This window comes from Herpailurus yagouaroundi, unplaced genomic scaffold (assembly GCF_014898765.1).
Source record: "Herpailurus yagouaroundi ecotype Mexico unplaced genomic scaffold, PumYag 29, whole genome shotgun sequence".
In the NCBI taxonomy this organism is placed as follows: domain Eukaryota; kingdom Metazoa; phylum Chordata; class Mammalia; order Carnivora; family Felidae; genus Herpailurus; species Herpailurus yagouaroundi.
In genome coordinates, this window is record NW_024412377.1 from 31,374,947 (window position 1) to 31,397,364 (window position 22,418).

General features: G+C 38.8%; 1 protein-coding gene across 3 annotated transcripts in view; it reads right to left on the reverse strand.

Annotated features, from left to right (window-relative positions):
* The window catches only part of FYB1 (FYN binding protein 1), a 161,655-nt gene extending 148,393 nt beyond the window's left edge, over window positions 1–13,262 (reverse strand). For 2 of the 3 annotated variants that reach the window (XM_040495878.1, XM_040495863.1), the window contains exon 1: window positions 10,060–10,165. In XM_040495878.1, the coding sequence (XP_040351812.1) occupies window positions 10,060–10,062 (3 nt within the window). In that variant the 5' untranslated portion in view covers window positions 10,063–10,165. Of the gene's footprint in view, window positions 1–10,059; window positions 10,166–12,857 lie in introns of those variants that run through there. The other variant, XM_040495871.1, reaches the window with a different exon arrangement.
* Between the last annotated feature and the right edge of the window lie 9,156 nt (window positions 13,263–22,418).

A 22,418-nucleotide genomic window follows, 5' to 3' on the forward strand; every position in this document is an offset into this window, starting at 1 on the left:
CTTTCTTTCTTTCTTTCTTTCTTTCTTTCTTTCTTTCTTTCTTTCTTCTTTCTTTTCCATGTGTGTGGCTTACAAATTAAATAGGAGGATTTACCACATGGAAGGGAAGAACAGTGAGAAAATAGGGATGTAGAAGAGTCAAGACATATAGAAGTTATATCTGAGTTTTCTTGTCTAATTAATCATGAAGACGTGGTTATTCTGGCTACTTTCTAGAATTTCCTCCCTCCATGCCCCGCTTATCAAATTCAATCAATGTTTGCTTAAGTTGGTTAATTTTTACATCTATTGAGAATTGAAACCATCTAAGCTCTGCATACTCAGTAGCCACAGGTGGACTTTGCTTAGAAATCTGAAGTTACAATCTTCTCTTTGTTTGCCTGATAATTAACAACAGATAGTTTGGAAATTCCCCTGCTCATCCACACCCTCGGTAACTAATTTAAACAGTATGTATCTAAGCCCTATTGTGTTGGAGTGGCTGTGTTCTGCTATTAAAAAAACTCCACCCAGCCCTGAAATGCTGTCTCATGCAGTTGTGGGTACAAGTGATAAAATTAGTTTCTTTCTGGTGAATGTCCTCTGGTGATAAACTGAACTTAACTACTTGTCTTTCAAAGTTGTAGTGATAAAATTGCTGGTGGTTCTTTGGATGATGTTTATACATTCACACCTCAAAATGTATTTACTCAAGTTAAACCTCCCACGTATCTACCTTATTAAAATGTTTTCACCATATTTCACACAAATTCTTTCAGCTAAATATCTGTCATAGATCAAATTCAGCAGATGTTTATTTCAATTCCACGTCTTCTGACCTCTGCCAGGATTTACATAAGGGTTGAATTTATTGTTGGCTTATCAGTTTATGAAGCTCAAATTTGACTATAGAAAAATGATTCTGAGCTCTGGTTTTATAATTCCACCAGCTGATGTTAAAAACCATAGAGTAAAATTCTAAAACATTTTAATGAAAGAAGTTAATTTTTATTGAATCAATATTTTTAAAGAGGATATAACATTTTTGGAGAAAGTGGGCCTTCTAAAGCAAAGTTTCCAATATGAAAAAAAAAAAAAAGAAACATTCTATAACTGCTTTTTAAAAAAATTTTCCTTCTCAAAACACTTATTTTGACAAGTTTATTTTGAAGGTGCTTTGCATGTTTTACTTACAAAATAAATAATTCAGAGAAATTTTGTGTGGCTTTTGTTGTGTGACAGGCATTATTCTGAAGATATTCCTACATCAGCCTATGTAATCCTTACAACAACCCTAGTAATAGGTATAGTTATTCATCCCGTTTTTTACAGAGGGAGAAACTGAGGCATACAGAGGGTAAATTGTTCAAAGTCACATAGCTGAAAATGGGCAACACTGAGATTCAAACCCAGGAAAGTCCACTTCCAGATGAGATCGATTTTCAACTTTTTCACTAGAAGTTTACCCACTTCCATGTAGAATTCCTGAAATACTGGGTAAGACTTGGCATCAGTGATCATTAAAATGGGTGAGTGGGACATGAATAATGCAAAATTGAACTAGATATTTGAATCATTTGCGGGAATTTATTTATTTATTTTAAATCTTAATTCATGTATTTTGGGAGAGAGAGCACGCGTGTGAGCAGGGGAGGGGCAGAGAGAGAGGGAGAGAGAATCCCAAGCAGGCTTCTCACTGTCAGCACAGAGCCCCACTCGGGGCTCAATGCCACCACTGTGAGATCAGGACCTGAGCCAAAATCAAGAGTCAGATGCTCAAACAACTGAAGCACTCAGGTGCCCCATCATTTGGGGGAATTTAAAAGATAAAAGAACCTGAGCCCTGCCTGAGCTGAATCAGAATCTTTTGGGGAATGGCTCATACAATTGTATGAAGTTTAACAGGCAATTGCAATGTGCAGTCAGGCCGAGAATCACTGGTTCAAACCTCTTTAGCTAAGTCTTAGTGCAGGAGATCTCAAACTTTTTTATGCATCAGAATCACCTGGAGGGCTTGGAACACACAAGTGGCTGGGTCCCACTCCTAGAACTTACTTAGTCTTGGGTACAGCCCAAGAATTCCTATTACGTTCCCAGGCGATGTTGATGTTGCTGGTTTAGGGAGCATACTTTGAGAGCTGCTGTCTTAATAGGTTGGGATAGGAGTAAAAGGGAGAAGTGGAGCCCTGAAGACACGGAACTAATTCTCCCACTAGCTCATCAACCCTGGTGATGACATATTTCTTCCACTTTGTTGATTTACCCAATGTCACTGATCAAGGATGAAGGGAGAGAGGAAGAAAGAAAGATATGAAGCTAAAGGGAAGTGAGGGAAAAGAGAAAGAGAAGAAGAATTAAGTTCTGGTCAGTAAATTAAAGTTTTGTGGCTCTCTCACTGACCTCACCTCATGTCAGTGATAGGTAGAATTAAAATGAGAAAATTTAAAGCTAAACATTTCTATATCAGAAACATAAGGCTGTGAGTGAGACTAGTGGGCAGGTAAATTGGGCTGTCAGTTCAGGTTATGAAGACATTTGTTACTTCAGCCCTATAGGGTAACCTGAAAGCCAGAGCTAGGGTCACTCTTTGAAACCAAGGGCAAGGACAGGTATGCTTTTTTTTTTTTTTTTTTTGTTATCCAAGCTTTATATAAGGAGACCAGATGACCTGCCACTAAGAATTGCCTTAGGATAGAGCAGCAGTTTTCAACTGGGGGTGATTTTAATAGAGTAATAAATCATGGTGGGGGCATTTTGTAATACCTGGAAATGCTTTGTATATTGCCACAATGAGGGGGGCAAGGGTGCTACTGACATCCAGTGGGAAGAGGGCAAAGATGCTATTAAATATGCCACAATTCACAAAAGTGCTGATTTGAGAAACCCTGGGGTAGACACAGTCCCAGAACAGGAACTGGGCCAAGGTGCCAGGTGACTTAGTAATGAATATTCCCAATATTACGGTGAACCTGATCACACGCCAGTCGATATAGACCTGGCTCTGGGCTGGAGTCCTCAAGAAGAAGTAGTTGAGAGAAGCACAACACTAGAGAAGGCAGTTCAGATGAAAAAAACTAACCAACTGAGAAAACCTTTTCAAAATGGGTCTACAACACAAAATTCCAACATATGGGAAGAAAAATATCAACAAGAAATAAAACCCTAACAAAAGCAACAATTAAAATATGTAGATTTAATCTATTCAATTAAAATAGTAGAGCAATCTGAAAATGACTTTGCAAATTCACAAATAATTAGGAAACAAATATATGAATAACATCCATAGAAGAATATAAGAATATTTGAAACAAATTAGGTAGATACTAGGTGAAAACAATTAATTCAAAGTTGGAAATGAAAACTTAATCATGGAAACAAAAATTCAGTATATGGGATAAAACATGAATTGGGCATAAATAGGGTGAAAAACTACCCTGGCTTGTCTGAGCCTTAGAAATTTCTGGGGCATAAGACTTTAGTGCTAAAACTGGGAAAGCACTGGGCAAGCTGAGAAAATCGGTCATCCTGGACACAGGTGAGGAAAAACTTAGTGGATTGAAAGATGAAGTTGATAAACTGACTTAGAATTCATCACACAGAGACACAGAGATAAAAAATTTGGAGGATAGCATGGGACTTTTATCTAATAGAGATTCTAAACAAAAACAAAAACAAAAACAAAAACAAAAACAAAAACACCCCAAAAACCCAACCAACCAACAAACAAAAACTAGGAAGGACAAAATGATAGAGTAATTGTTTTGAGGAAATAATAGCCAAAAATTTTGCAGAATTGAAAAAAGTTATTAGGCTTTAATTCAGGCAACTACAGCCTGTGGGCCAAATTTAGCCTGCCACCTGTTTTTTAAATAAAGTTTTATTGGAACACAGTCATACCCATTTGTTTATGTATTGTCTGTGGATGCTTTCAGGCTACAGTGGTAGAGCTGAATAGTTGTGAGAGAGACTGTAAGGCTGCAAAGCCTAAACTATTTACTATTTGGTTCTTTATATAAAAATATTGTAAGCTCCTCATTAAATCAATATGCTGAGTGCCAAGCAGGATAAATAAAAATAAATTCACATCTCTATGAAGTGTAGTAAAGCTGCAGAACATAAAGATAAACATCTTAAAGGGAATGACAGAATCTCACCTACAGAGAATGACAGATTTTACAGCACAATTATATCAACAGTAACAAAAGTCGGAAGCCAATGGAATAAGTCTTTAAACAGCTGAAAGGGGGGTGCCTGTGTGGCTCAGTTGGTTAAGTGTGATTTCAGCTCAAGTCATGATCAGGTTTGTGAGACGAAGCCCTCCATCTGCTGTCAGCACAGAGCCTGCTTGGGATTCTCTCTTTCTCCCTCTTTCTCTGCCCCTCCCCTACTCTCTCTCTCTCTCGTGCTCCCACTTTCCCTCAATCTCGCTCTCTTTCAAAAATAAATACACACTTAAAAAAATAAAGTTCTGAGGGAAAGTAACTATCAATTTAGAGTATTTATACACAGGTAATCTATCACTTAAGAATGAAGTAAAAATGAAGATGTTTTCAGTCACACAAAGAGCAATATACATTGTAGTATATAGTACTCTTCTTCCAAGTGGGTCCCCATCTCTACCATTACCCTGAATGCATGATGATTATACATCCCTACATGTCTGTCCTTTCATCTGAGATATGTGTGACTTATTTTGGTCAATTAAGTGTGAGTGAAAATGACACACATCTCTTCCAAGAAGAAGTTTTAAGAAGTAGGAATAGGATTGGAGGATTGTGTTCAATGAGTAATCACACTATTTTTAGGTTCCTGTTGTGTTGGGGAGAATAATAATGGAAATCCTCAATAACTGTAGAAATTGTTAGATAGTAGGCAAGAGTGTATATATTTGGGTAAAAGGATATATGAATCCACAGCAGATGAGTAAGACGTAAGAAACAAACTTGGAACTTTATGAGACATATTGACCAGTATGACAGAATCGGGAGCCTAGAAGCGGAGTCACTCACATATGGCAAATGGACATATGGCCAAGGAAGCATTAGAAAGTGGTAGGAGAAAAGAACAGACTAAAATAAATAGTACTAAATTGGTTATCCACAAGGGAATATATTAGATGACTACTTCACATCACAAGTATAAATAAAATCTTGATGATTAAAGCGAAAAGGGAGAGGTTAAGAAGTAGCTTTGCTATTTGGGAGTGGGGAATAACTTCTTTAAAAGGACATCAAAACCAGAAATGATAAATGACTTATTTTTAAATTTGTTAGCATTAAGATGTAAAACTTCTCTATAAAAAAGAGACACCAAAAAATAAAGAAAAAAGAAGCCATGGGACATAAAATTCACAATGCACACAATTGACTCATGATTAGCGCCTAGAAATGGGTAAAGATTTTTGATAAATCAACATGAAAAGACGATCTATGAGAAAATGGACAAACCATGTGAAGAGGACAAACCATGTGAATAGTCAATAAACTTAAGAAAACATGTTTCATCTTAGTAATAATCAGGAAAATTAAATCAACAATGAAGTGGGGTTTTACATATAACAAATTCTCAGAGCTCTGTCAGTAAGCCTGACAAACTGATATTGGGCATGATATGGATTTATTAAATCCATCAATCCTTAAAGTAGGCTCCACGCCCAGCATGGAGCCCAATGCGGGGCTCGAACTCAAGATCCTGAGATCATGACTTGGGCTGAGATCAAGAGTCAGGTGCTTACCCAACTGAGTCACCCAGGCACCCCAGGGTAACATGTAAATTGTTACAATGACTTTGGAGAACCATTTGCTATAACATTCAATAACCTTGAAGGTGCCCATTCCCTTTATGTAGAAACATACTCATTCTAGTATCATTTGAAATTGAAAATAATGACAACAAATTAAATGTTGAGAGTCTACATGAATAAATTGCAATATAACTACATAACAAGTAAATAATTTGAACCAGACCTGCATGTGACCAAATGGATACATCTTGAAGACATACCAGTGAGAAAAAAGCATACGCAGAAATCATAAGCAAATGAAACCAAGAAAAACAGTTCTATATATTATTTTATAGATACAGGCAGATGAAATAAAAACAAAAACATGGCGGCAGGTGAGATGCTGCTTTCAGAGCAGTGTCCCTCTACTGTTGGAGGGAGGGACATGGAACTGGGAAGGACAAAAAGAGAGATTCCACTTTGTCTTTTTCATTTTTTTGAAAAGATGGCAAAATGGCAATATTATGGCAGAATGGTAATATGCATGAGATCTGGGTGGTATGTGAGAATTTGTTATGTGATTTGTTTCATAACATACCATAATATTTTATTTTACTTTTCTCGTGCCATAATATTTTAAACATGAGTGACATGAGAGGACAGAGAGGGCAGATGGGATGCAACTTGGAGAATTGGGGAAGTGATACTGAAGTTACCAAATCAAGAGCTGGAGTCCCACACCCGCGTGCCTTGAGAACAAGGCTGCAACACATTTAACGTATGCTAAAATGTGCTCCAAGAAGTGACTCTCATTTCCGCCTACAGGTCTTGATGTGTGGATGAGAAAGATCCTTTAGGATTTGAACTCTCATCCTTGACTTAGAACTTGCTTATCATAGCACAGGATTTTTTTTTTTTTTAACACATCAAGCTAGATTTTGCTGGTGTGGCTCCTTTTGCAGAAGAAGAGAATACAAGCCAGGTAGTGGAGATGGGGAAAAGCATGTAGAGGTGAATGGATTTCCATTTGGGGGGGTATCAGCATATTATTCAGGCCCCTCCAGCTTACACAATAAGAAAAAGAATCACATTGTCCTTGAAAGATGAGGGTTGGAACCCTAGCTCTTAAAGGGATCCTTCTAGCTCACTTTTTATGTTCTCCTATTTCCCTGGGACACCAGCTCTCAACTGGGCTTTCACTAAAGCCATCCAAATTATCTGAAGGTCCCTAAACCTGTTTCCTTCAGAAACCCTACACTATTTATTCTCTAACTTGGCTGCATTCAAATTAGAGCCAATTTTAAAGGATGAGGGAGAAAAAGTCAATATTTAAGCCCAAGCATAGTCAAGGCTGCCTGCAGAGTATGAATGTCACTTCAGAAGTAGCCCTCTTCTCAAAATGTAAACCAGATAATGGCACTCACTCCTTTGTTTAGGGGTCACCGATGACTGCTGGGGTGAACAGCATAAGATCGAATCCCTGGGCTGATGCCTCTTCCTTAAAACCATCTCTTGCCACTCTTCTCTTGATTATCCTTTAGCCATTCAGGCATCTTTGCCAATCCAAGCTGTCCCCTGTCTCACATCTTCTGCACCTGCCATTCCTGCTGCTTGAAGTGGTTCTGACTGCCACGTTTCCTGTGTCCTGCTCATTCTTACTGTTTGGTGCAGCGGTTCTCAACCCTCACTGGGCCCCACCTCCCGCCTCAAGGTTTTGATTTAACTGGTCTTGTTTGGCGCCTTGGGAATGGGTATGACTTGTAACTGCTCAAGTGATTCTAATGTGCAGCCAGAGTTGAGACCCAGCGCTTTGGTTTAAATATCACCTTATCAGGGACCAGAGCCCTAAAGAGGATGTCTCCTTTCTATCTTCTATCTCAGCTCCTATTTACCTCCTTCAGAAGTCACTACCAGGTATTTCATGTGTTTACTTTGATTAACTTGGATCTATTACTTCTACCAAACTGTGGTTCTCCAAGTGCCTGGGTCAGCAGCAGCAGTATCTGAAAACCTATTAGAAATGCAAAATGTTAGGCCCTGTCCCTTACCGTCCGGGTGATTCAGATGCATGCTAAAGTTTGAGATCCACTGCCCTAAGTGGAAGCTCTAGGAAGCTGGGACCCCACTTGTGTTGTTCACCCCGCATTCTGATCCAGCCAAACCCCGACCTGGAGTAGAGGCTCAACGAATCTTTGTTGAAAGGTTGTGTGGGTGATAGCACATTTCTTTTGTCAGTAGCTCACACGTCAACTGAAAGTTGAATGAAAGGAGCAAAACAAGCAAACACACAAACAGAAACTGCAAAACCTATTATTACTCCGTTTCTTAAACTTCCAAATGTATTCATAAAAGATTTTTTTCCTCACCCACCATCAACATACAAAAATTTCTGCATTAGATATCTGTTCCACCTTTTTCATCCAGAAAATTAAGCAAATTGAAATGTACCTAAAATTACTTGTCATAAAGATGAGTTTACCCTATTTTTTTCATTTTCACCATGAGGTGAGATAATTTGTCCAAGTTATCAAGTCAATTTACACAGGGGCAGCTGTTGAGAATTAGAATTCTGTTGCCATGTCCTTCCACTTCTAAAATGTGGAATCACGTACTAAAGAACATGGGCCAACTCTATGCCTTTCTTGAGCAGTGATGTGTTATAAATGAATATATTGCCTATATTACCATGAAGAAAGAAAAATAAGAAACAATCTAAATGTCTAACTATATGGAAATGATTAAATCATGGAAAAATGATTCATCGTTAAAAATGATAGCATAACTCAGATATTATTCAAGATATTTTAAATAAAAAAGCAGGTAAGGAAATGGCTTATAAAGTATGATAGCACTTATAGAAAATCATATTTATAAAATATATTTTAAAATGATGAAATTCTAAAGGATCTGTATTTACTTCACAATGATCACCCCCAGGTGTTGAAACCACAGAAAACATATATTGTTTCATTTCTGCAGATCTATATTTCTAAGAAATTTTCTTTAACACTATGTGTTACTTCTGTAATAGGGAGACAGTAAACCCCTAAGAAAACATTGCTTATATATTGCACCAAATACACACTATCCAGTTAAACTTTTTTTTTTTTTTTTGGTGTTATTCATCTTGTTTCCCCTGAAAAAAATCTAAATACCTCGGTAAATATCACTTATTTTGGGAAAGGCTATCAGTAATTAAGGTCAAGCATTCTTTTAAGAATCTGAAACCTAATTACAAGAACTTGTAAGTGCCATCTTGACAGGTGACTGCTTTCCTCTAAGAGTGTGGCTGCAGGTAGGATCCGTGTGCCACCATTTCCTCCATGGCTGCTCATTCATCCCTGCTATGAGTCCATAACTCTGACCCCGTCTCTTCTCCTCCATGGCAAAGTTACTATGTCTCACCTCTGTAGTTCCCCATTCTGGCTTGAGAGTTTCCAGACTTGTAAACACATCCCATGAACCCTTTGCCCTCTCTATCTCAATGCCTGCAGGGCATTCCCTTCCCCAACTGAGTAGCTGCAGGAGTCATTGTCTCAATCCCCGTCTTTTCACCAGGGGCTGGCAAAGGAAGCAACCCTCTCCCTTACGAGAGAAGGGATAACTACGTCTCTAATCTTCTGGGAACTGGGGAGTGGTGGAAGGGACGTATGGGATAGAAAGTTAGCTCTCCTCTAGACTCTGGGAGCATAAGAACACTACATGTATGAGAACACTACATGTAGCGCAATACCAACACTGCAGTTCAGCTATACCACGGGTTAAGCTAGTTTTTATAGTACAGCTGGGAACCCAGTCACTATTTTCAATGTGCTCCAAATAATGAGCTTCAATTAACTTTGGGAACACAACCTGTCCCTAAGGTTTGGACTATTTGGGTTTTGTTTGCTTCTCTTAATTAAAATAACAAAATGCATTTTTAAACTAAAGAGCTCCTTTATAAAATCCACAGTGTGGTCAAAATGGCACTCATCGTCAGCAATATTGCCCAACATTTATCATTGGGGTTCTCTTCTGGGATCCAAAATGCTTATAATAGGAAACTTGCCTACATTACTGATTCTGGCACCTAACTTTCTTAAAGAGGCAAAGACAAAGAATGCAGCTTTTCTTTCCATAAGTCATTGCCTTTCCTCTAGTCTGAAGGCTAGAGTCAGAAAGGGGAAATCCTGAAGCCACAGACACTCAACTGGTATAACACTCAGCAGTTTTATTTGCAAATGGAACAATGGGTCAAGCAAAAATCCCAAAGGCTTGGAGGACCTGGCTGAGAATCATCCCTACCCGTTTCTGCCCTAAGTAGAGAAGATGAGATGTCTGCCAGGAGACCAGGGAGAGTCATAAAATCTATTACTTACCATTTTATTGAAAAGAGTTGATATGCCTGACACACGGCGCCCCTGAAGATGCTGTAACTCGGACAGTGAATGTGCAAGTTAGCTTTGCAGAGTGCACTTCCTATTTTGAACTGTGTGGTCTGTCCAGCCTTCACACATTGATATGTAAGGTTTATTTGCATGTTATCTCAGCCCTCAGAATATTTGTATAACTGGCCAGGTTTATCAAGTTATTATACTTTAGTAATATGAGAACAGGTATTGGTGAAGCTCTGAAATCCAAAAGATGACATGGAATTTTTAAAGAAGTGCCTGGATATTAACTTTTGTGTACACTATTAACCTGTTTAATATAAAATCTGTATTTGTGAATCTATCTATCTCTATCTATCTATCTATCTATCTATCATCTATCTATCAAAAAAGGACACAATCTAAAATGTTAACAGTGGTTGACTTAGGTCAGTTTTATTACAAATAATTCTTGTTTTGTACTTTGATGAATTTTTGACTTTTCTATTTTGAGTATATAGTACTTGTTGAAAACATAGCTATAATCTTAAGAGGAACAAAAGGAACATGATAATTTTAATCAACAATCCCAAGTGTATTTAACTCTATCTTACCAATATTTAAATGGTAGAGCTATCTACCAGCTTATCTGATGGCATTCATTAAAAATATAGCCATATGCCAACCTAGCTTCCTTGTTAGGTTTTTAGCAATTTTTATTAGCATCAGATGGCTTAATCCCTCATGCTGGTAAATTAGATATTTTTAAGGCATGGTGTTTGATGCTGAATCCCATCGATTATCTGTAATACCCATCTGAACACATTCTGCTACACACATTTATCACCTTTATTTTGAATATGCAGCCTGACTCTAAAACAATTTCAAGGGCAGAAGATCATCTTTGTTGCTTCTTGAAAAGGAAAAGCAACTTATTCCTTAATTTTGGGTTGCAAATTTCTAGATCTTTTTGTAAGTACCCTACCTTTTTGTAAGTACAGCATTTACCTAGTAGAGAGGCACATTTTTTTCACTTGATGCTAATACTGATTACCACCATGAGAACACAAATCCTTTAGTTAAAAAGATGTTCCCTAGTATTTATTCTCTAAAATGGGAAATGCCTTTTCACACTCAAGATATACTTAGAAATATGGATAGAATCATTGCCAGGACAAAGCATGAAGACAGAGCAGGGGGCAAGTTCCAGGGGTGGAAAAGAACCTGATACTGCCTTGAAACCTGCAGGTATTTTAAAGAGGGAGTGATCAGAACCTATGTGGGGAGGCAGGGATCTGAAATTGCAGTCAGTGGCACACAATAAATGCTCAATGAATAAAAGGAGGATCAAGGTAAGACAGGTATAGGAATGAGGCATGCTTTTAGATATAAAGCATTTGTTGGCAGAAGGCCTTGAAACGGAGACATTCTTTAGCTTAACCAGAAAGCCTTTTATCTACTATGTGCTGAAACAGAGTTTTTTTTTTTTTTTTTTTCAGTGCAGGTACAGTGTAGGGTCTAAAGCAGTGGTTTTCAACCTGGTTGCCCATTAAAGTCACCCGGAATGTTTTACAAAATCCCAGTTTTCTGGCTTCACCCCAGACCATCAAATCAAAATCTCTAAGTTTGAGACACAGTCACCAGTATTTTTTAGTTTCCGGAAAATTCCATGTTGTAGGCAAGCCTGATCTCCAAAAGGATGAACAGATGACTCATGCCAGCAAGATGGTGAACAGCTCACCAGGCAAGCCTTGCAGATAGAAGTGATCTTGATGTTCTGACATGGTTTACTACTAAGTTGAACAACATATTTTCGCCATGCAGTACATAATAATTACTTATTCTTGGTCATTCCATGATTTTCCTCTCTGTACCAGTAAGTTGGACAAAAATTGTATCATGAACAGAAATCTAGAAATTTCCCTTAATGATGTAGCAGACTGGACAAGTCTCTGATTAAGAGGACTTTGAATTTCAATTCATTCATTCGAATTCCATTTCAATTTGTACTTATTTCCAAATGATAATTAAGGTAAATTTTAGTTGTTATTGACATAAATTCAGCAGTCTGTCAAAAACATATGATTAAGAGACGTAATTTGACTAAGAAAATAAAAGGTAAGGGCTGAAGCTCCCAACCATAACTCATAGTCCACCAAGGAGTTTTAATTTTTTTACTTAAAATATATTTCAAGTATCACATATGTGAGTATATTTCCTGTGAAGTGAATTAAGGACCGAAGGCCCTGAGCAGGAAGGTGAAACAGGAAATGCAATAAAGATGACGGACAATATAGAGATACCATCTAAAGAAGATAAAGTTCTATTTTCCTGGTATGGGCACTGCAATTATTTCTGCTAGTGAAGGGCAGAAGTAGCTCAGAGGATGCAAGTCGTTAGAATTCTTTAAATACTTAAGCATGCATTCTCTTTTCATAAAGTTGCATCCCACAGGACAGTTTTTGTTCAGGCAATGGTAAAATGAGTCTGCCATTTTGGTATTCATTGAAGGTGATGGCTAGGGGGAGACAGTGAGGCCCAACAACGTGGGGTGGGTCACAGAAACCAGCTTCAGTTTTCAAAGTCAATTTACAAGATGATGGAGGGAAATAGCACTCACAAATTTAGCTAACACTACTTACTGATTATTATTTAAAAGCATTGTCAGTGTTGTCTCTATCAGTTTCTAAAAGGAGCATGGTCAAAATGGTTAGCAGAGAGGGTTACAATTACTTACACTCTTACACAATTTCAGCTTTATAACCTGAATGGCTAACATGTTAGAGAAGAAACAAATGCCTACTTACTTTATGTGCTCAACACGAACATGCCAGGACAAGAGCCTGAGATAGGAGAACAGAGGGATGTTGACTCTCACCTCTTCCAGGAAGCCTTCTCTTCTGCATACTCACTCTTCTCCCTCTTTTTCTGGCCTCCCGCAGACTGCACCACAAAATGAAGCTCTTGGATATGTTTGCCTTTTATGGTTCTCCCATTGTATCGGCTGCATTAAGTTTGGCTCCCTAATTAGATTTCCAACTCCTCCAGTGCGAATTTATTTGCATACTTCCTTCCATCATCCTGAGATCCTAAGGCAACTTGGATTTTTCTAAACCTGTTTTTTGGGTTCATGGGTTCCTTTCAGAATCCGATAAAAGCAGTGTACAGTATGCACACTAATTCTGCATGCGTACAGCCTCCCCTGAAACCCATTGCCTAAGAGAAGCTGTAGGAAAACTCAGGGCCAAAATATCATCAGACACTAGGAGATGGTCGCTACATGGCTGCTCTGTGATGATGAAATTAAAGCACAGAAAAGCTAAGTGACCCATCGAGTTTCCAAACTGGGAAACTGGTCAGCTAAAAAACTTCATTACTTTGTAAACTTGTCTCTTTCGAACAGCATGCATTTGAGCTTGCCAGCAAAGAACAACTCGAACTCACAAAATAGATTCATAGAAATTCAAGGAAATTCTAGTCTCCCTGTTTGGCTAGATATGGAACAGCCAAGTGGAAAATAGCAGGAAGAAAGTGGGATAAGAACAGGCATGTTTAAAAAGGGTGTGCAGGAGGAAATGGGCAGTTCCTTGATTTGGCTTATTTCTCTTTCACTTTTTGTTTTGAGAACAAAATGCATTTTCATTCTTGTACTTTATATTTTTGATGAAAACAGGCTTTAACCCATTCAGAACATTAATGCTCTGGAAGAAGTAACTAATCAGGTTTAGTAAAAAAATGAACTTATTCTTCAACAGAAAAGGAGTTCCCACTATATTTCAACAGGATGAGTAAATTGTATTTAAATTCAAGAAGAGCAGGAAAGAATTTTCTTTACAACTTAAACCCAACCCCAGACAAACGTTTACTGATCTCTAAGACAACTACTGAAACAGGACGATGGAGAAATAATCTAAGCTTTATTTAAGGGGTGTTTTATCAAACCAACTAACTTGGAAAGCAAAGAGACAAAGAATAAAGTTTATAGAATTCTATGTTATATGTTAATTTACTTATGATTTCCTTTTGCTATTTTGGCTATAATTTTTATCTTACGCTTTCTTGGGCTCTGGGGGCTCATAAGGCTCTTCAGGGTCTGTTGAGTCTTGTTTTCTATTCATGGCTCTTCCTATTCTCTTTTCATGGCTTCTCACCTCTTCAGTCCTTATATAGTCTTCTGGGGTGGCATCTAAGTTGTAATCCTATTATCTCACTAGGTCTCCAAGACAAAGAAATTCAACTGACATCATCAAATTGCACACTCTAGTTGGGTCGATCATTGGGCTTGATCATTTGTTAGTAATAATCTGAACTTTAATGAATGAAACAAAGGTCATACATGAAAAATTGATCTATTTCTCCTTTTGTCTTTTCTCATTCTTTCATTCATTCATTCCAGTTTCCTTCCCCATTATTAGGATAGGCCAGAAAAGTTGGAAAATGAACAGATGTGCCTTGGGATTTCACAGACTCAGAAAAGATGACAAAGGGGAAAATAAATCTCTTTGCTATTCCTTGAGTTTGTATTATTTCCCACTGTCAGTTGATTGCAGGTATGGATATATGCACTCATTTTCCTAGTTTGTTGTCTGTTTAATTTTAAAATAAGAATATTTCGAGCAGAACGGAGTCGCCGGAGCCAAGCGCAGACGAGAGGCCCACGGAAGAGGGTAGGAAGGGCGGCGAGGCGGTGCGCGCTCCACGGACTGGCGGGAGGGAGCCGGGGCGGAGGGGCGGCTCGCCGGCCAAGCAGAGCCCCCAAGTCTGGCTTGCAAAAAGTGGAGGGGCCTGACGGACTGTGTTCCGACAGCAAGCGCGACTTAGCGGCTGGGAGGTCATAAGTTAACAGCTCTGCTCAGAAAGCGGGAAGGCTGGAGGACAAAGGGAAGGAAAGCTGCTGAGCCCCCGGACGACAGAGCTCAGTTTGGTGGGGAACAAAGGCGCTTGCCAGCGCCATCTTCCCCGCCCATCCCCCAGCCAAAATCCCAAAGAGAACCAGTTCCTGCCAGGGAACTTGCTCGCTCCGCACAAACACCCAACTCTGCGCTTCTGCGGAGCCAAACCTCCGGCAGCGGATCTGACTCCCTCCTGCTGCCACAGGGCCCCTCCTGAAGCGGATCACCTAAGGAGAAGCAAGCTAAGCCTGCCCCTCCTGCCCCTGTGCACCTTGCCTACCCACCCCAGCTAAGACGCCAGATCCCCAGCATCACAAGCCTGGCAGTGTGCAAGTAGCCCAGACAGGCCACCCCACCCCACAGTGAATCCCGCCCCTAGGAGAGGGGAAGAGAAGGCACGCACCAGTCTGACTGTGGCCCCAGCGGTGGGCTGGGGGCAGACATCAGGTCTGACTGTGGCTCCGCCCACCAATTCCAGTTATACACCACAGCACAGGGGAAGTGCCCTGCAGGTCCTCACCACGCCAGGGACTATCCAAAATGACCAAGCGGAAGAATTCCCCTCAGAAGAATCTCCAGGAAATAACAACAGCTAATGAGCTGATCAAAAAGGATTTAAATAATATAACAGAAAGTGAATTTAGAATAATAGTCATAAAATTAATCGCTGGGCTTGAAAACAGTATAGCTGACAGCAGAGAATCTCTTGCTACAGAGATCAAGGGACTAAGGAACAGTCACGAGGAGCTGAAAAACGCTTTAAATGAAATGCATAACAAAATGGAAACCACCACAGCTCGGATTGAAGAGGCAGAGGAGAGAATAGGTGAACTAGAAGATAAAGTTATGGAAAAAGAGGAAGCTGAGAAAAAGAGAGATAAAAAAATCCAGGAGTATGAGGGGAAAATTAGAGAACTAAGTGATACACTAAAAAGAAATAATATACGCATAATTGGTATCCCAGAGGAGGAAGAGAGAGGGAAAGGTGATGAAGGGGTACTTGAAGAAATAATAGCTGAGAACTTCCCTGAAGTGGGGAAGGAAAAAAGCATTGAAATCCAAGAGGCACAGAGAACTCCCTTCAGACATAACTTGAATCGACCTTCTGCACGACATATCATAGTGAAACTGGCTAAATACAAGGATAAAGAGAAAATTCTGAAAGCAGCAAGGGGTAAATGTGCCCTCACATATAAAGGGAGACCTATAAGACTCGTGACTGATCTCTCTTTTGAAACTTGGCAGGCCAGAAAGAGTTGGCACGAGATTTTCAGTGTGCTAGACAGAAAAAATATGCAGCCGAGAGTCCTTTATCCAGCAAGCCTGTCATTTAGAATAGAAGGAGAGATAAAGGTCTTCCCAAACAAACAAAAACTGAAGGAATTTGTCACCACTAAACCAGCCCTACAAGAGATCCTAAGGGGGACCCTGTGAGACAAAGTATCAGAGACATCACTACAAGCATAAAACATACAGACATCACAATGACTCTAAACCCATATCTTTCTATAATAACACTGAATGTAAATGGATTAAATGTGCCAACCAAAAGACATAGGGTATCAGAATGGATAAAAAAACAAGACCCATCTATTTGCTGTCTACAAGAGACTCATTTTAGACCTGAGGACACCTTTAGATTGAGAGTGAGGGGATGGAGAACTATTTATCATGCTACTGGAAGCCAAAAGAAAGCTGGAGTAGCCATACTTATATCAGACAAACTAGACTTTAAATTAAAGGCTGTAACAAGAGATGAAGAAGGACATTATATAATAGTGACAGGCTCTATCCAACAGGAAGAGCTAACAATTATAAATGTCTATGCGCCGAATACCGGAGCGCCCAAATATATAAAACAATTACTCATAAACATAAGCAACCTTATTGATAAGAATGTGGTAATTGCAGGGGACTTTAACACCCCACTTACAGAAATGGATAGATCATCTAGACACACGGTCAATAAAGAAACAAGGGCCCTGAATGAGACATTGGATCAGATGGACCTGACAGATATATTTAGAACTCTGCATCCCAAAGCAACAGAATATACTTTCTTCTCGAGTGCACATGGAACATTCTCCAAGATAGATCATATACTGGGTCACAAAACAGCCCTTCATAAGTTTACAAGAATTGAAATCATACCATGCATACTTTCAGACCACAATGCTATGAAGCTTGAAATCAACCACAGGAAAAAGTCTGGAAAACCTCCAAAAGCATGGAGGTTAAAGAACACCCTACTAACGAATGAGTGGGTCAACCAGGCAATTAGAGAAGAAATTAAAAAATATATGGAAACAAACGAAAATGAAAATACAACAATCCAAACGCTTTGGGATGCAGCGAAGGCAGTCCTGAGAGGAAAATACATTGCAATCCAGGCCTATCTCAAGAAACAAGAAAAATCCCAAATACAAAATCTAACAGCACACCTAAAGGAAATAGAAGCAGAACAGCAAAGGCAGCCTAAACCCAGCAGAAGAAGAGAAATAATAAAGATCAGAGCAGAAATAAACAATATAGAATCTAAAAAAACTGTAGAGCAGATCAACGAAACCAAGAGTTGGTTTTTTGAAAAAATAAACAAAATTGACAAACCTCTAGCCAGGCTTCTCAAAAAGAAACGGGAGATGACCCAAATAGATAAAATCATGAATGAAAATGGAATGATTACAACCAATCCCTCAGAGATACAAACAATTATCAGGGAATACTATGAAAAATTATATGCCAACAAATTGGACAACCTGGAAGAAATGGACAAATTCCTGAACACCCACACTCTTCCAAAACTCAATCAGGACGAAATAGAAAGCTTGAACAGACCCATAACCAGCGAAGAAATTGAATCGGTTATCAAAAATCTCCCAACAAATAAGAGTCCAGGACCAGATGGCTTCCCAGGAGAGTTCTACCAGACGTTTAAAGCAGAGATAATACCTATCCTTCTCAAGCTATTCCAAGAAATAGAAAGGGAAGGAAAACTTCCAGACTCATTCTATGAAGCCAGTATTACTTTGATTCCTAAACCAGACAGAGACCCAGTAAAAAAAGAGAACTACAGGCCAATATCCCTGATGAATATGGATGCCAAAATTCTCAATAAGATACTAGCAAATCGAATTCAACGGCATATAAAAAGAATTATTCATCATGATCAAGTGGGATTCATTCCTGGGATGCAGGGCTGGTTCAACATTCGCAAATCAATCAACGTGATACATCACATTAACAAAAAAAAAGAGAAGAACCATATGATCCTGTCAATCGATGCAGAAAAGGCCTTTGACAAAATCCAGCACCCTTTCTTAATAAAAACCCTTGAGAAAGTCGGGATAGAAGGAACATACTTAAAGATCCTAAAAGCCATTTATGAAAAGCCCACAGCTAACATCATCCTCAACGGGGAAAAACTGAGAGCTTTTTCCCTGAGATCAGGAACACGACAGGGATGCCCACTCTCACCGCTGTTGTTTAACATAGTGCTGGAAGTGCTAGCATCAGCAATCAGACAACAAAAGGAAATCAAAGGCATCAAAATTGGCAAAGATGAAGTCAACTTTCGCTTTTTGCAGATGACATGATATTATATATGGAAAATCCGATAGACTCCACCAAAAGTCTGCTAGAACTGATACATGAATTCAGCAAAGTTGCAGGATACAAAATCAATGTACAGAAATCAGTTGCATTCTTATACACTAACAATGAAGCAACAGAAAGACAATTAAGGAAACTGATCCCATTCACAATTGCACCAAGAAGCATAAAATACCTAGGAATAAATCTAACCAAAGATGTAAAGGATCTGTATGCTGAAAACTATAGAAAGCTTATGAAGGTAATTGAAGAAGATTTAAAGAAATGGAAAGACATTCCCTGCTCATGGATTGGAAGAATAAATATTGTCAAAATGTCAATACTACCCAAAGCTATCTACACATTCAATGCAATCCCAATCAAAATTGCACCAACATTCTTCTCGAAACTAGAACAAGCAATCCTAAAATTCATATGGAACCACAAAAGGCCCCGAATAGCCAAAGTAATTTTGAAGAAGAAGACCAAAGCAGGAGGCATCACAATCCCAGACTTTAGCCTCTACTACAAAGCTGTCATCATCAAGACAGCATGGTATTGGCACAAAAACAGACACATAGACCAATGGAATAGAATAGAAACCCCAGAACTAGACCCACAAACGTATGGCCAACTCATCTTTGACAAAGCAGGAAAGAACATCCAATGGAAAAAAGACAGTCTCTTTAACAAATGGTGCTGGGAGAACTGGACAGCAACATGCAGAAGGTTGAAACTAGACCACTTTCTCACACCATTCACAAAAATAAACTCAAAATGGATCAAGGACCTGAATGTGAGACAGGAAACCATCAAAACCCTAGAGGAGAAAGCAGGAAAAGACCTCTCTGACCTCAGCCGTAGCAATCTCTTACTCGACACATCCCCAAAGGCAAGGGAATTAAAAGCAAAAGTGAATTACTGGGACCTTATGAAGATAAAAAGCTTCTGCACAGCAAAGGAAACAACCAACAAAACTAAAAGGCAACCAACGGAATGGGAAAAGATATTTGCAAATGACATATCGGACAAAGGGCTAGTCTCCAAAATCTATAAAGAGCTCACCAAACTCCACACCCGAAAAGCAAATAACCCAGTGAAGAAATGGGCAGAAAACATGAATAGACACTTCTCTAAAGAAGACATCCGGATGGCCAACAGGCACATGAAAAGATGTTCAGCGTCGCTCCTTATCAGGGAAATACAAATCAAAACCACACTCAGATATCACCTCACGCCAGTCACAGTGGCCAAAATGAACAAATCAGGAGACTCTAGATGCTGGAGAGGATGTGGAGAAATGGGAACCCTCTTGCACTGTTGGTGGGAATGCAAATTGGTGCAGCCGCTCTGGAAAGCAGTGTGGAGGTTCCTCAGAAAATTAAAAATAGACCTACCCTATGACCCAGCAATAGCACTGCTAGGAATTTATCCAAGGGACACAGGAGTACTGATGCATAGGGGCACTTGTACCCCAATGTTCATAGCAGCACTCTCAACAATAGCCAAATTATGGAAAGAGCCTAAATGTCCATCAACTGATGAATGGATAAAGAAATTGTGGTTTATATACACTATGGAATACTACGTGGCAATGAGAAAAAATGAAATATGGCCTTTTGTAGCAACGTGGATGGAACTGGAGAGTGTGATGCTAAGTGAAATAAGCCATACAGAGAAAGACAGATACCATATGGTTTCACTCTTATGTGGATCCTGAGAAACTTAACAGGAACCCATGGGGGAGGGGAAGGAAAAAAAAAAAAAAAAGAGGTTAGAGTGGGAGAGAGCCAAAGCAAAAGAGACTGTTGAGAACTGAGAGCAAACTGAGGGTTGATGGGGGGTGGGAGGGAGGAGAGGGTGGGTGATGGGTATTGAGGAGGGCACCTTTTGGGATGAGCACTGGGTGTTGTATGGAAACCAATTTGACAATAAATTTCATATATAAATAAAAAATAAATAAATAAATAAATAAATAAATAAATAAATAAATAAATAAAATAAGAATATTTCCATTTTGGTATAGAATAAATATTGGTGAAGCTTTACATTCTTTTTTTTCTTTTTTTAAATACCTTATTTAACAAAGTAGTATTTGTCAGGCACGAAGACTACCTAAATACAAAATTATCTGTCCTAATATAAAATTAGTCAGACCTGGGTGTAACCTAGTGACAATTTTTCTTTTGATCAGAGGAATATAAATGTTTCCATTTTAAATTCTATAGTATCATTTGGAAATTAATACTACTGTTTAGTAATGTTATAAGGAGGACTTAAGAGTATCTATAATGTAGCTATGAAACAAATTTATTAGAACATAATTTGTGAAATGATTCAATGTCATCCTGACCACCTTCTTTTTTTTCTTTTTTAATCCCTTGTAGGCTGATGGACTCTATTAGGCTAGGTTAAAAAATATCACTGATCAATAAATACTGGGAAAACTAGATATCCAGAAAGCAAAAGAATGAAGCTGGAACCTTACCTTATACCATATAAAAAGTTAACTCAAAATGGATCAAAGACCTAAACATAAAACCATAAGGTCCTAGAAGAATAATAAACATAAAACCATAGGGTCCTAGAACAATAAAGAACAATATGCTGGAAGATATTCACTAAGTGAAATAGATGCAAAAGAACAAATGTTCTGATTCCACCTCTATAAGGAGCCTGAAATAGTCAAATTCAGAGACAAAGGGTAACAGTGGTTATCAGGGCAGAGAAGGAAGGGAATGGAGAATTACTGTTTACTAGGTGCAGAATTTCAGTGTGGTATGATGAAAAGTTCTGCAGATGGATAGTGGTGGTGTTTGCACAACAATGTAAATATACTTAACACCACTGAACTGTACATTTAAAAATGGTTAAAATGATAACTTTTATGTTGTGTATTATGTCGCAATAAAAAAAAATAACTCCTCTAAAAAAAAAAAAATCACTGAGCCCACTAATTATTTAGAGGCAAGTACTAAGCCATTTTGTCATAAAACCTTATTCTTAGTTTTCAGATTTAATCTTCTTGGCTTTTTAAATATCATAAGTTAGAGTCACAGTCAGAAGGATTTGTATCAATAGCATTGCATGATAACAATAGCAACAGCTACTGTTTATTGTTTGTCTATAAAGGGCAAAGGTCATTATATGCATTACCTCAATAAATTAACCCAAAAATCCTATGAAGGGAATATTATCACCCCTGGGCATATCTTGGGTTTGGAGGTTTAGTAACTTGTCTCTTGTTAAAAAGCCACACCACTCCCTTCTCTTGAACCATTTCCCTGCTCTTAGCATGGTAGTGGGTAATGAGCATGAGGTGTGGATGGAGAGGTTGGGGGGCTGGGGATGAGCAGAGAGATAGATGTTTGTGAATTCATTATATATGTGTGCCTGTGTGTGATAAGAGAGAATACTTTCATTTCCTTTAAAATAAACCTAAGGGGAGCCATTCAAAGGGCCCTGGGGAGACAGTGGTGTAAAGCCAGGGTAAGGATGTTGACCCACACCTCAAACACTTATTAGTTGGCAGGTATATGTTGCTGCCTACCAGGTGATCAGGAGAATGAATAAGCTACCTGAATTTTGAGTATAAAAAGGGATAAGTGTAAAAACATAGTGATTCTCTGAAGCTTCTTTTCCCATTGGGCCCAAGGGAATATGAGTGCCCATCCAGTCTTCTTGATAATGGCTGGAGTTCAAGGTAATAATCAGAATGTATGGCCTGAGCTTCAGAGTGCTGTTTCCCCCCTGTGTTCCTTTCCTTGAATTTGTGGTGTGCTCCCTCAGTAAATACGTGGGGGTGGGGATATACCATGCTCCATCTGCCTGAATCAGGTGATACTATGCCCCATCCGTGTGCCTGGACTAAGCTATGCCTTTCCTTCT